Here is a 16,132-nt window from a genome sequence, read left to right on the forward strand (position 1 = left end):
TTTACATTTACAGAAAATAAATAAAAACCTCAGTGTAGTATCTGTTCTGATGGTACACTTAACCTTTTCTGTCCTCAATTAGTGGAGGAGAAATCCTTCATGACTGAGAATTTTTTTTTTATTATTTTAGTTCCTATCCAGAGGGCCTCTTTTTGTGGAGCTAGATTTTCCCCATATTAAAAACCGACCTTGTGTCTAACTCTGTCCTCGTGGGGAGGCAAATAAATACGAACATTTGAACTCAAGCGAGATTTGAGTGGCATACTTTTGAAACAGAACAGTTTTGAACAGTAATTTTGTTGATGTTTAAATTATTTGCGTCTAGATTTAAATTTAAAATCAAATAAATTTATCATTTTATCTTTATCGACAGCAAAATTGGAAAATTAAGTTTTAAACAAAAAAAAAAAAAAAAAAAAAACAATTAAAAACATCGTTTTTGGCATTGGAAAATAGGGATTAATTTTTCTGATTTCGAGATCGATATCCCAAAAAGTTCAGAATTTTCTGATTCATCATTCCAACATTAACGCACACATATAAATATTATGTACACACATATATATACATATTATGTACACACACATATATATATACATATTATGTACACACACATATATATATATATATACATATTATGTACACACATATATACAGTGATGATCATATTTATTGGCACGGTAAAATAAAAGTTAAATTTTGTCTAATAAATTCTAAAAAAGGGATTAAATTAAAGAAAATAACAAAGTATATTATGTATTTTTAACTGGCCTTTCCGATGCAGCAATCGGATTTTAGAAAAAATAAAAAACAAAGGAACAACAAACATAATTGCAAAAAACCCTTGTTCAAAATTATTGGCACGGCTTTGTTTTTCTTTTAGTATCAGTATAATATCAATCAATTTCCGGTTTACGTGCTTTCTGAACTTTTTTATAGCCATATTATGCTTGTTTAACGCTAATTCAGTGAATAATTTTTTTCAGATAATTTTTAGATAGCGATTTATTTAAACTATTATAAGTGACTAAATTATAATTTTCAATCGCCATGGTTAAAACTAAGGAACACAGCGAAGACGTCAGGAAGCTTGTTGTAGCATGCCATACCAATGGGGAGGGCTATGATAAGATTTCAAAGAAGCTAAACCTTCCCAAATCCACTGTTAGAGCCATAATAAACAAGTTCAAATCGCAAGGCCACGTTATGAGTTTAGAGGGTAGAGGGAGAAAAAGGATTCTTTCCCCAAGAGATGAACAGAAAATTGTTCGACAAGTAAAACAAAACCCAAGGATCTCTGTTGGGGAGATTGTTGATGAACAGAGCACCTCTGGAGTGAATGTATCTCGACATACAGTTGGTAGAGTTTTGAAGAGAGCTGGTTTAAAAGCATGTCGTCCGAGAAAGACTCCCTTATTGAAGCCTATTCACCTGAAAGCAAGGCTAGCCTTTGCAAAACGTCATATTGATAAAGATGTTGCATTCTGGAAACGTGTTCTATGGACTGACGAAACGAAAATAGAGTTATTTGGCCATAATAAAGTGTCTTATATTTACAGAAAATCTGGCGAAGCTTTCCTGCCTAAGAACACCATACCCACAGTGAAGCACGGTGGAGGCAGTTTGATGTTTTGGGGATCCTTTGCTGCCTCTGGACCAGGGCGACTTGTTAAGGTCACAGGTAGCATAAAAAAGGAAGATTATGTTAAAATATTGGATGAAAACCTGAAAGACTCTGCTAAAGAGCTCTCACTTGGTCGTCGTTGGTGGTTCATGCAAGATAATGACCCAAAGCATTCGGCTAAACTGACTAAGAAATGGCTTGAGGACAATCATATTAATGTTTTGGAGTGGCCATCACAAAGCCCAGACCTTAATCCAATTGAAAATTTATGGAGAACATTAAAATTGAGGGTAATGCAAAGGAAGCCTAAGAATCTTATTCAATTGGAGGATTATTGTCAGGAAGAGTGGGCTAAAATTACTACTGAAGAGTGCAACAACTTGGTTGTAAACTATGAAAAGCGACTGAGGAAGGTAATCAAGGCCAAAGGCTATACAATTGATTATTAAATAAATCGTGCCAATAATTTTGAACAAGGGTTTTTTGCAATTATGTTTGTTGTTCCTTTGTTATTTATTTTTTCTAAAATCCGATTGCTGCATCGGAAAGGCCAGTTAAAAATACATAATATACTTTGTTATTTTCTTTAATTTAATCCCTTTTTTTAGAATTTATTAGACAAAATTTAACTTTTATTTTACCGTGCCAATAAATATGATCATCACTGTATATACATATTATGTACACACATATATATACATATTATGTACACACATATATATGCATATTATGTACACACATATATATACATATTATGTACACACATATACATACATATTATGTACACACATATACATACATATTATGTACACACATATACATACATATTATGTACACACATATACATACATATTATATACATATTATGTACACACATATATATACATATTATGTACACACATATATATACATATTATGTACACACATATATATACATATTATGTACACACATATATATACATATTATGTACACACATATACATGCATATATAAAAATGTATGAATCAAAAAAAAAATGTTGGATCAATAACCAGAAAAATTTCAAATAAGAAAAAAACAATAAAATTCAATAAACAGACAAATTTGTAAAAGAAAACAAAAAATAAAATTAACAGTTACTTATTCTCATTATTATTCGTTATTCATTATTTAACCGTTAACTACCCATGTCATTTACCTTTATCCGCAAGAGGATTTTCGCCTTAATAAGTGGTGACACCTCTAACAAAGTTATCTAGCCAAATTTTCAAAGTTATACCCAAATAGCAATCCACCTGAAATGCTGATATTCGATTTAGACTAGCTTATATTTTTGCGTTTTGTTCTTTTCCCCATCTTATTGGTATGGATATCTTATTTCATGTCAGAAAATGATTATTCTGCCTAAGAAAACTTTTAAAGTGGAGACATTTTTTTTTTTTATCAAAAAAAAAAAAAGTATCTAAGAAAATCATTGTTTACTTACCATTATAGTTTACATGCTTTGCTGATTATGGTTTTCAATTTTTTCACTCAATTGTAACTAAAAAAAACAAAAAAAACAAAACAATTAAAAGCCAATAAAATAATTGTGTTTAGATAATGAATTAAGAAAAAATAAACAAGTGCTCAATATACCACCAGAACAGGAAGTTATCTAAACCAATAAGTAAAACTTTTCCTAGAAATTACAGTCCTTTATTTTCTTGTTTTATATATTAGTAGGGAGACCCAACGTTGTCCAGGATTGAATTAGGATCAACAAATGTTTAACCCCTCTGTACTTTTATTGTCATCAAATCGATTAATAGCCTGTTCTAGTTAGCCCCCCCCCGATGCAGTGTACCAATATTGCACTGTAGAGAATTAATTGTTCATTTTATAAAATTTTCTGTAAATAATGGCTGCACTTAAAATTAAAAATGCAAAAGTCAAGTATCATGGTTCAATTGTTCTCTAAAAGGAAAAATTCATTTTGAACGCATCCGTGTCTTATAAAAGACCTACTGTTGATTTTATATGGCATGTTTTTCCGCTTATGCAGTGATAAAACTTCTCAAATGCACTTGTGCTGTTAGGTTGTATAAAAATGTTAACTTTAGTCAAAATCGGATTTTTTCGATTATCGATTCCCAAATTTTAATACTGACCATTTTTCGATTATTGATTTTCAATACTTATCAGATGCATTCCGATACCAAACATACTCCCAGACACATACAGTATTTTCGTGTGAAATTTTTAAAAACTCAGTCCAGCCGTTTTAGAGTCCATAAGGAACGAACTCACAAAGTTCCTTTTATATAATGACAAACAGACAGATAGATATAAATATTTAGATAGATAGACAGATAGATGGACAAACAGACAGATAGATAGACAGATAGATAGACAAACAGACAGATAGATAAACAGATAGATAGATAAACAGATAGACAGATTGATAGATAGACATATAGATATATAGACAGATAGATAGATATACAGACAGACAGACAGATAGATAGACAAACAGATAGATAGATAGACAAACAGATAGATAGATAGATAGATAGATAGATAGATAGGTTGACTTATGAGCAAAAAAGTTTTCCAACAAAGGAATTGGAATTGTTTTTCAATCACTGCATTAGTTTGCTTCCAAAAATTTACGCTAGTGTTAGTATAATTGGTTACCATGGAAGCATTTTATATCATATATCTATATAAATAAAACAGTAGATGTGTATGTGTCCGTGTGAAAATATTTAACTGATAAACTCTTAAACTACTGATCACATAATACTGAAATTAACAGGAAATAGTAATCATATAACAAGGATGGTTTATGACAAGTAAAATCTTTGTTTGGATGAATAACGCATACAGAAATTTGTCGGCAAGTTGAAATGCAAAATGTTCGTTTAAACTTGATGACATTTCTATTAGTTTTGTGCATGCGCAAATTCATTCATAGCTTGAAGTCGTTTAATTCTAAATAGTGGCTGGTTACTTTTAATGCATCTAAAACCAAGCTTCTATCTTTATATCATCAACATTCTGATCCCTATCTAGCATCAATTGAAATTAATGGCTCTTATTTTGGGGAGGCCTCATGTTTTGACAAGCTTCTGGGCTTGACCTTTACTACTGATCTTAAATGGAACACGTACATCAAATCTGTTGCCAAAGGTGCTGGAAAAATGGTGGGATCTTTCTATCGATCCAGTAGATATCTCACTGCTGATGCAATTCTCTATCTATATAAGAACCAGGTACTTCAAGGATGGAGTACTGTTGCCACATCTGGGCAGGAGCTGCTAGAAAGGACTTGTCCTGCCTTGATAGAGTTCAAAATAGACTTTGTAGCCTCGTAGGAGATGTCCTTTTCTCTTCCTTGCAACCTCTATCTCACAGAAGAGATGTTGCAAGTTTGTCTCTGCTTTATCGTTATTTTCATGGCAAGTGCTCGACTGAGCTTCAATCTCTGGTCTCCCTTCGACAAACTTTCACAGGAAACACTGATCTAGCTGAAAACACTATCAATAATTTCCCCTACTCTTTATCTGTGTCTAAACCTACACGTAGATTTCATGAACAAAGCTTCTTTCTTAGAAGTGCACGCCTGTGGAATTGTTTTCCTGCTTTCCAGCTGACTACAATATGATTGTCTTCAAGTTTAACGTAAACAAGTTCTTGATGAGCCGTTCCACTTAAGTTAACAAATTTACCGAATTTCCATTACTAACGATTACTATATTGTCCAATTGACTACTGTACACTCTTAACCCTTATCCTCGAGTGGTCTCTGGCCTTGATAAGTGGTTGTGCCTATGTAAAAAAAAAACAAAAAAAACAAAAAAACAAAAAAAACAAAAAAACAAAAAAAAAGTTAAACAGTAGGGGAATGTGACTGGAATGCTAAATGAGAGAACACGACTGGAATGCTAAATGAGAGAACACGACTGGAATGCTAAATGAGAGAACACGACTGGAATGCTAAATGAGAGAACACGACTGGAATGCTAAATGAGAGAACACGACTGGAATGCTAAATGAGAGAACACGACTGGAATGCTAAATGAGAGAACACGACTGGAATGCTAAATGAGAGAACACAACTGGAATGCTAAATGAGAGAACACAACTGGAATTCTAAATGTTTTCGTTTTGAATCTAGCTGATAACACATAAGTCATTTTTTTTTAAATCAGCATTATATAAATATTTTTTTTTAAATCAGTATTATATAAATATTTTTTTTTAAATCAGTATTATATAAATATTTTTTTTAAATCAGCATTATATAAATATTTTTTTTTAAATCAGCATTATATAAATATTTTTTTTTAAATCAGTATTATATAAATATTTTTTTTAAATCAGTATCATATAAATATATTTTTTTTAAATCAGTATTATATAAATATTTTTTTTTTAAATCAGTATTATATAAATATTTTTTTTTTAAATCAGTATTATAAATATTTTTTTTTAAATCAGTATTATATAAATATTTTTTTTAAATCAGCATTATATAAATATTTTTTTAAATCAGTATCATATAAATATTTTTTTTTGAAATCAGTATTATATAAATATTTGTTTTTTAAATCAGTATCATAAAAATATTTTTTTTTAAATCAGTATCATATAAATATTTTTTTTGAAATCAGTATTATATAAATATTTTTTTTTAAATCAGTATTACATAAATATTTTTTTTTAAATCAGTATTACATAAATATTTTTTTTTGAAATCAGTATTATATAAATATTTTTTTTGAAATCAGTATTATATAAATATTTTTTTTTAAAATCAGTATTATATAAATATTTTTTTTTAAATCAGTATTACATAAATATTTTTTTTTAAATCAGTATTATATAAATATTTTTTTTTGAAATCAGTATTATATAAATATTTTTTTTTAAATCAGTATCATATAAATATTTTTTTTTGAAACCAGTATTATATAAATATTTGTTTTTTAAATCAGTATCATAAAAATATTTTTTTTTAAATCAGTATCATATAAATATTTTTTTTGAAATCAGTATCATATAAATATTTTTTTTTAAATCAGTATTATATAAATATTTTTTTTTAAATCAGTATTATATAAATATTTTTTTTTAAATCAGTATTATATAAATATTTTTTTAAAATCAGTATCATATAAATATATTTTTTTTAAATCAGTATTATATAAATATTTTTTTTGAAATCAGTATTATATAAATATTTTTTTTAAATCAGTATCATATAAATATTTTTTTTTTAAATCAGTATTATATAAATATTTTTTTTTAAATCAGCATTATATAAATATTTTTTTTAAATCAGTATTATATAAATATTTTTTTTGAAATCAGTATTATATAAATATTTTTTTTTAAATCAGTATTATATAAATATTTTTTTTTAAATCAGTATTATATAAATATTTTTTTTTTAAATCAGTATTATAAATATTTTTTTTTAAATCAGTATTATATAAATATTTTTTTTAAATCAGCATTATATAAATATTTTTTTTAAATCAGCATTATATAAATATTTTTTTTAAATCAGCATTATATAAATATTTTTTTTAAATCAGTATTATATAAATATTTTATTTTAATACGTTTTATATAAATTTTTTTAAATAAGTATTATATAAATATTTTTTTTAAAATCAGTATTATATAAATACTTTTTTTTAAAATAAGTATTATATAAATATTATTTTTATACTTTTTAAATCAGTATTATATAAATATATATTTTCTTTTTTTACTTTTGAAATCAGTATTATATAAATATTTTTGTTTTGAAAGCAGTATTATATAAATATTTTTGTTTTGAAAGCAGTATTATATAAATTATTTTTAAATAAGTATTATATAAATATTTTTTTTTAACTTTTGAAATAAGTATTATATAAATATTTTTTTTTAAATAAGTATTATATAAATATTTTTTTTTAACTTTTGAAATAAGTATTATATTTTTTTTTGAAATAGGTATTATATAAATATTTTTTTTTAACTTTTGAAATAAGTATTATATAAATATTTTTTTTTAAATAAGTATTATATAAATTTTTTTTTTAAATAAGTACTATAAATATATTTTTTTTTCTAATTTTTGAAATCAATACTATAAATATATTTTTAATTTCTGAAATCAGTACTATAAATATATTTTTTTCTTTAATGTTTGAAATCAGTACTATAAAATATATATATTATTTAATTTTTAAATCAATACTATGAATATATATATATATTTTAACTTTTGAAATACGTACTATAAATATATATGTTTTTAATTTTTGAAATAAGTACTATAAATATATATTTTGTTTTTAAATTTTTAAATCAGTACTACAAATATATATATATATATATTTTAATTTTTGAAATCAGTACTATAAATATATTTTTTAATTTTTGAAATCAGTACTATAAATATATATTTTTTAACTTTTGGAATCAGTATTATAAATATATATATATTCTTTTAATTTTAAAAGTCAGTGCTATATATATATATATATATATAGAGAGAGAGAGAGAGAGAGAGAGAGAGCACTTACTTTAAAAATTATATATATATATATACATATATATATATATATTAATTTTTGAAATCAGTACTATAAATATATTTTTTTAATTTTTGAAATCAGTACTATAAATAAATTTTTGAAATCAGTACTATAAATATATTTTTTTAATTTTTGAAATCAGTACTATAAATATATTTTTTAAATTTTTGAAATCAGTACTATAAATATATTTTTTTAATTTTTGAAATCAGTACTATAAATATATATTTTTAATTTTTGAAATCAGTACTATAAATATATTTTTTTAATTTTTGAAATCAGTACTATAAATATATTTTTTTAATTTTTGAAATCGGTACTATAAATATATATTTTTGATTTTTGAAATCAGTACTATAAATATATTTTTTTAATTTTTGAAATCAGTACTATAAATATATATTTTTGATTTTTGAAATCAGTACTATAAATATATATTTTTTTAATTTTTGAAATCAGTACTATAAATATATTTTTTTAATTTTTGAAATCAGTACTATAAATATATATTTTTGATTTTTGAAATCAGTACTATAAATATATTTTTTTAATTTTTGAAATCAGTACTATAAATATATATTTTTGATTTTTGAAATCAGTACTATAAATATATATTTTTGATTTTTGAAATCAGTACTATAAATATATATTTTTTTAATTTTTGAAATCAGTACTATAAATATATTTTTTTAATTTTTGAAATCAGTACTATAAATCTATATTTTTGATTTTTGAAATCAGTACTATAAATATATATTTTTGATTTTTGAAATCAGTACTATAAATATATTTTTTTAATTTTTGAAATCAGTACTATAAATATATATTTTTGATTTTTGAAATCAGTACTATAAATATATATTTTTGATTTTTGAAATCAGTACTATAAATATATATTTTTTTAATTTTTGAAATCAGTACTATAAATATATTTTTTTAATTTTTGAAATCAGTACTATAAATATATATTTTTGATTTTTGAAATCAGTACTATAAATATATTTTTTTGATTTTTGAAATCAGTACTATAAATATATATTTTTGATTTTTGAAATCAGTACTATAAATATATATTTTTTTAATTTTTGAAATCAGTACTATAAATATATTTTTTTAATTTTTGAAATCAGTACTATAAATATATATTTTTGATTTTTGAAATCAGTACTATAAATATATATTTTTAATTTTTGAAATCAGTACTATAAATATATTTTTTTAATTTTTGAAATCAGTACTATAAATATATTTTTTTAATTTTTGAAATCAGTACTATAAAAATATTTTTTTAATTTTTGAAATCAGTACTATAAATATATATTTTTAATTTTTGAAATCAGTACTATAAATATATATTTTTGATTTTTGAAATCAGTACTATAAATATATTTTTTTAATTTTTGAAATCAGTACTATAAATATATTTTTTTTAATTTTTGAAATCAGTACTATAAATATATTTTTTTAATTTTTGAAATCAGTACTATAAATATATATTTTTGATTTTTGAAATCAGTACTATAAATATATTTTTTTAATTTTTGAAATCAGTACTATAAATATATTTTTTTAATTTTTGAAATCAGTACTATAAATATATTTTTTTAATTTTTGAAATCAGTACTATAAATATATTTTTTTAATTTTTGAAATCAGTACTATAAATATATATTTTTAATTTTTGAAATCAGTACTATAAATATATTTTTTTAATTTTTGAAATCAGTACTATAAATATATATTTTTAATTTTTGAAATCAGTACTATAAATATATTTTTTTAATTTTTGAAATCAGTACTATAAATATATATTTTTTTAATTTTTGAAATCAGTACTATAAATATATTTTTTTAATTTTTGAAATCAGTACTATAAATATATATTTTTGATTTTTGAAATCAGTACTATAAATATATATTTTTAATTTTTGAAATCAGTACTATAAATATATTTTTTTAATTTTTGAAATCAGTACTATAAATATATTTTTGATTTTTGAAATCAGTACTATAAAAATATTTTTTTAATTTTTGAAATCAGTACTATAAATATATTTTTTTAATTTTTGAAATCAGTACTATAAATATATATTTTTGATTTTTGAAATCAGTACTATAAATATATTTTTTTAATTTTTGAAATCAGTACTATAAATATATTTTTTTAATTTTTGAAATCAGTACTATAAATATATTTTTTTAATTTTTGAAATCAGTACTATAAATATATTTTTTTAATTTTTGAAATCAGTACTATAAATATATTTTTTTAATTTTTGAAATCAGTACTATAAATATATTTTTTTAATTTTTGAAATCAGTACTATAAATATATTCTTTTAATTTTTGAAATCAGTACTATAAATATATTTTTTTAATTTTTGAAATCAGTACTATAAATAAATTTTTGAAATCAGTACTATAAATATATTTTTTTAATTTTTGAAATCAGTACTATAAATATATATTTTTGATTTTTGAAATCAGTACTATAAATATATTTTTTTAATTTTTGAAATCAGTACTATAAATATATTTTTTTAATTTTTGAAATCAGTACTATAAATATATATTTTTTTAATTTTTGAAATCAGTACTATAAATATATTTTTTTAATTTTTGAAATCAGTACTATAAATATATTTTTTTAATTTTTGAAATCAGTACTATAAATATATTTTTTTAATTTTTGAAATCAGTACTATAAATATATTTTTTTAATTTTTGAAATCAGTACTATAAATATATATTTTTTTAATTTTTGAAATCAGTACTATAAATATATTTTTTTAATTTTTGAAATCAGTACTATAAATATATTTTTTTAATTTTTGAAATCAGTACTATAAATATATTTTTTTAATTTTTGAAATCAGTACTATAAATATATTTTTTTAATTTTTGAAATCAGTACTATAAATATATTTTTTTAATTTTTGAAATCAGTACTATAAATATATTTTTTTAATTTTTGAAATCAGTACTATAAATATATATTTTTGATTTTTGAAATCAGTACTATAAATATATATTTTTAATTTTTGAAATCAGTACTATAAATATATTTTTTTAATTTTTGAAATCAGTACTATAAATATATTTTTGATTTTTGAAATCAGTACTATAAATATATTTTTGATTTTTGAAATCAGTACTATAAATATATATTTTTTTAATTTTTGAAATCAGTACTATAAATATATTTTTGATTTTTGAAATCAGTACTATAAATATATTTTTAATTTTTGAAATCAGTACTATAAATATATATTTTTTTAATTTTTGAAATCAGTACTATAAATATATTTTTTTAATTTTTGAAATCAGTACTATAAATATATTTTTTTAATTTTTGAAATCAGTACTATAAATATATTTTTTTAATTTTTGAAATCAGTACTATAAATATATTTTTTTAATTTTTGAAATCAGTACTATAAATATATTTTTTTAATTTGTGAAATCAGTACTATAAATATATATTTTTAATTTTTGAAATCAGTACTATAAATATATTTTTTTAATTTTTGAAATCAGTACTATAAATATATATTTTTTTAATTTTTGAAATCAGTACTATAAATATATTTTTTTAATTTTTGAAATCAGTACTATAAATATATATTTTTTTAATTTTTGAAATCAGTACTATAAATATATTTTTTTAATTTTTGAAATCAGTACTATAAATATATTTTTTTAATTTTTGAAATCAGTACTATAAATATATATTTTTAATTTTTGAAATCAGTACTATAAATATATATTTTTTTAATTTTTGAAATCAGTACTATAAATATATTTTTTTAATTTTTGAAATCAGTACTATAAATATATTTTTTTAATTTTTGAAATCAGTACTATAAATATATTTTTTTAATTTTTGAAATCAGTACTATAAATATATTTTTTTAATTTTTGAAATCAGTACTATAAATATATATTTTTGATTTTTGAAATCAGTACTATAAATATATATTTTTAATTTTTGAAATCAGTACTATAAATATATTTTTTTAATTTTTGAAATCAGTACTATAAATATATTTTTGATTTTTGAAATCAGTACTATAAATATATTTTTGATTTTTGAAATCAGTACTATAAATATATATTTTTTTAATTTTTGAAATCAGTACTATAAATATATTTTTGATTTTTGAAATCAGTACTATAAATATATTTTTAATTTTTGAAATCAGTACTATAAATATATATTTTTTTAATTTTTGAAATCAGTACTATAAATATATTTTTTTAATTTTTGAAATCAGTACTATAAATATATTTTTTTAATTTTTGAAATCAGTACTATAAATATATTTTTTTAATTTTTGAAATCAGTACTATAAATATATTTTTTTAATTTTTGAAATCAGTACTATAAATATATTTTTTTAATTTTTGAAATCAGTACTATAAATATATTTTTTTAATTTTTGAAATCAGTACTATAAATATATATTTTTTTAATTTTTGAAATCAGTACTATAAATATATTTTTTTAATTTTTGAAATCAGTACTATAAATATATTTTTTTAATTTTTGAAATCAGTACTATAAATATATATTTTTTTAATTTTTGAAATCAGTACTATAAATATATTTTTTTAATTTTTGAAATCAGTACTATAAATATATATTTTTTTAATTTTTGAAATCAGTACTATAAATATATTTTTTTAATTTTTGAAATCAGTACTATAAATATATATTTTTTTAATTTTTGAAATCAGTACTATAAATATATTTTTTTAATTTTTGAAATCAGTACTATAAATATATTTTTTTAATTTTTGAAATCAGTACTATAAATATATATTTTTTTAATTTTTGAAATCAGTACTATAAATATATTTTTTTAATTTTTGAAATCAGTACTATAAATATATTTTTTTAATTTTTGAAATCAGTACTATAAATATATATTTTTTTAATTTTTGAAATCAGTACTATAAATATATTTTTTTAATTTTTGAAATCAGTACTATAAATATATTTTTTTAATTTTTGAAATCAGTACTATAAATATATATTTTTGATTTTTGAAATCAGTACTATAAATATATATATTTAATTTTTGAAATCAGTACTATAAATATATTTTTTAATTTTTGAAATCAGTACTATAAATATATATTTTTTTAATTTTTGAAATCAGTACTATAAATATATATTTTTTTAATTTTTGAAATCAGTACTATAAATATATATTTTTAATTTTTGAAATCAGTACTATAAATATATATTTTTTTAATTTTTGAAATCAGTACTATAAATATATTTTTTTAATTTTTGAAATCAGTACTATAAATATATTTTTTTAATTTTTGAAATCAGTACTATAAATATATTTTTGATTTTTGAAATCAGTACTATAAATATATTTTTGATTTTTGAAATCAGTACTATAAATATATATTTTTTTAATTTTTGAAATCAGTACTATAAATATATTTTTTTAATTTTTGAAATCAGTACTATAAATATATATTTTTGATTTTTGAAATCAGTACTATAAATATATTTTTTTGATTTTTGAAATCAGTACTATAAATATATATTTTTGATTTTTGAAATCAGTACTATAAATATATATTTTTTTAATTTTTGAAATCAGTACTATAAATATATTTTTTTAATTTTTGAAATCAGTACTATAAATATATATTTTTGATTTTTGAAATCAGTACTATAAATATATATTTTTAATTTTTGAAATCAGTACTATAAATATATTTTTTTAATTTTTGAAATCAGTACTATAAATATATTTTTTTAATTTTTGAAATCAGTACTATAAAAATATTTTTTTAATTTTTGAAATCAGTACTATAAATATATATTTTTAATTTTTGAAATCAGTACTATAAATATATATTTTTGATTTTTGAAATCAGTACTATAAATATATTTTTTTAATTTTTGAAATCAGTACTATAAATATATTTTTTTTAATTTTTGAAATCAGTACTATAAATATATTTTTTTAATTTTTGAAATCAGTACTATAAATATATATTTTTGATTTTTGAAATCAGTACTATAAATATATTTTTTTAATTTTTGAAATCAGTACTATAAATATATTTTTTTAATTTTTGAAATCAGTACTATAAATATATTTTTTTAATTTTTGAAATCAGTACTATAAATATATTTTTTTAATTTTTGAAATCAGTACTATAAATATATATTTTTAATTTTTGAAATCAGTACTATAAATATATTTTTTTAATTTTTGAAATCAGTACTATAAATATATATTTTTAATTTTTGAAATCAGTACTATAAATATATTTTTTTAATTTTTGAAATCAGTACTATAAATATATATTTTTTTTAATTTTTGAAATCAGTACTATAAATATATTTTTTTAATTTTTGAAATCAGTACTATAAATATATATTTTTGATTTTTGAAATCAGTACTATAAATATATATTTTTAATTTTTGAAATCAGTACTATAAATATATTTTTTTAATTTTTGAAATCAGTACTATAAATATATTTTTGATTTTTGAAATCAGTACTATAAATATTTTTTTAATTTTTGAAATCAGTACTATAAATATATTTTTTTAATTTTTGAAATCAGTACTATAAATATATTTTTTTAATTTTTGAAATCAGTACTATAAATATATATTTTTGATTTTTGAAATCAGTACTATAAATATATTTTTTTAATTTTTGAAATCAGTACTATAAATATATTTTTTTAATTTTTGAAATCAGTACTATAAATATATTTTTTTAATTTTTGAAATCAGTACTATAAATATATTTTTTTAATTTTTGAAATCAGTACTATAAATATATTTTTTTAATTTTTGAAATCAGTACTATAAATATATTTTTTTAATTTTTGAAATCAGTACTATAAATATATTCTTTTAATTTTTGAAATCAGTACTATAAATATATTTTTTTAATTTTTGAAATCAGTACTATAAATAAATTTTTGAAATCAGTACTATAAATATATTTTTTTAATTTTTGAAATCAGTACTATAAATATATATTTTTGATTTTTGAAATCAGTACTATAAATATATTTTTTTAATTTTTGAAATAAGTACTATAAATATATTTTTTTAATTTTTGAAATCAGTACTATAAATATATATTTTTTTAATTTTTGAAATCAGTACTATAAATATATTTTTTTAATTTTTGAAATCAGTACTATAAATATATTTTTTTAATTTTTGAAATCAGTACTATAAATATATTTTTTTAATTTTTGAAATCAGTACTATAAATATATTTTTTTAATTTTTGAAATCAGTACTATAAATATATATTTTTTTAATTTTTGAAATCAGTACTATAAATATATTTTTTTAATTTTTGAAATCAGTACTATAAATATATTTTTTTAATTTTTGAAATCAGTACTATAAATATATTTTTTTAATTTTTGAAATCAGTACTATAAATATATTTTTTTAATTTTTGAAATCAGTACTATAAATATATTTTTTTAATTTTTGAAATCAGTACTATAAATATATTTTTTTAATTTTTGAAATCAGTACTATAAATATATATTTTTGATTTTTGAAATCAGTACTATAAATATATATTTTTAATTTTTGAAATCAGTACTATAAATATATTTTTTTAATTTTTGAAATCAGTACTATAAATATATTTTTGATTTTTGAAATCAGTACTATAAATATATTTTTGATTTTTGAAATCAGTACTATAAATATATATTTTTTTAATTTTTGAAATCAGTACTATAAATATATTTTTGATTTTTGAAATCAGTACTATAAATATATTTTTAATTTTTGAAATCAGTACTATAAATATATATTTTTTTAATTTTTGAAATCAGTACTATAAATATATTTTTTTAATTTTTGAAATCAGTACTATAAATATATTTTTTTAATTTTTGAAATCAGTACTATAAATATATTTTTTTAATTTTTGAAAT

At 18.9% G+C, this 16,132-nt stretch overlaps 1 protein-coding gene across 5 annotated transcripts in view; it reads right to left on the reverse strand.

Moving 5' to 3' along the window:
• Positions 1-16,132, reverse strand: part of LOC145297819 (ceramide glucosyltransferase-like) — a 393,652-nt gene that overhangs the window by 160,604 nt on the left and 216,916 nt on the right. For all 5 annotated transcript variants that reach the window (XM_080144135.1, XM_080144131.1, XM_080144134.1 and 2 more), the window contains exon 3: positions 3,090-3,146. In XM_080144135.1, the coding sequence (XP_080000261.1) occupies positions 3,090-3,092 (3 nt within the window). In that variant the 5' untranslated portion in view covers positions 3,093-3,146. The remainder of the gene's footprint in view (positions 1-3,089; positions 3,147-16,132) is intronic.

The sequence above is a fragment of the Euprymna scolopes genome, chromosome 18 (genome assembly GCF_053919585.1).
Source record: "Euprymna scolopes isolate OS-2025 chromosome 18, ASM5391958v1, whole genome shotgun sequence".
Taxonomy (NCBI): Eukaryota; Metazoa; Mollusca; class Cephalopoda; order Sepiida; family Sepiolidae; genus Euprymna; species Euprymna scolopes.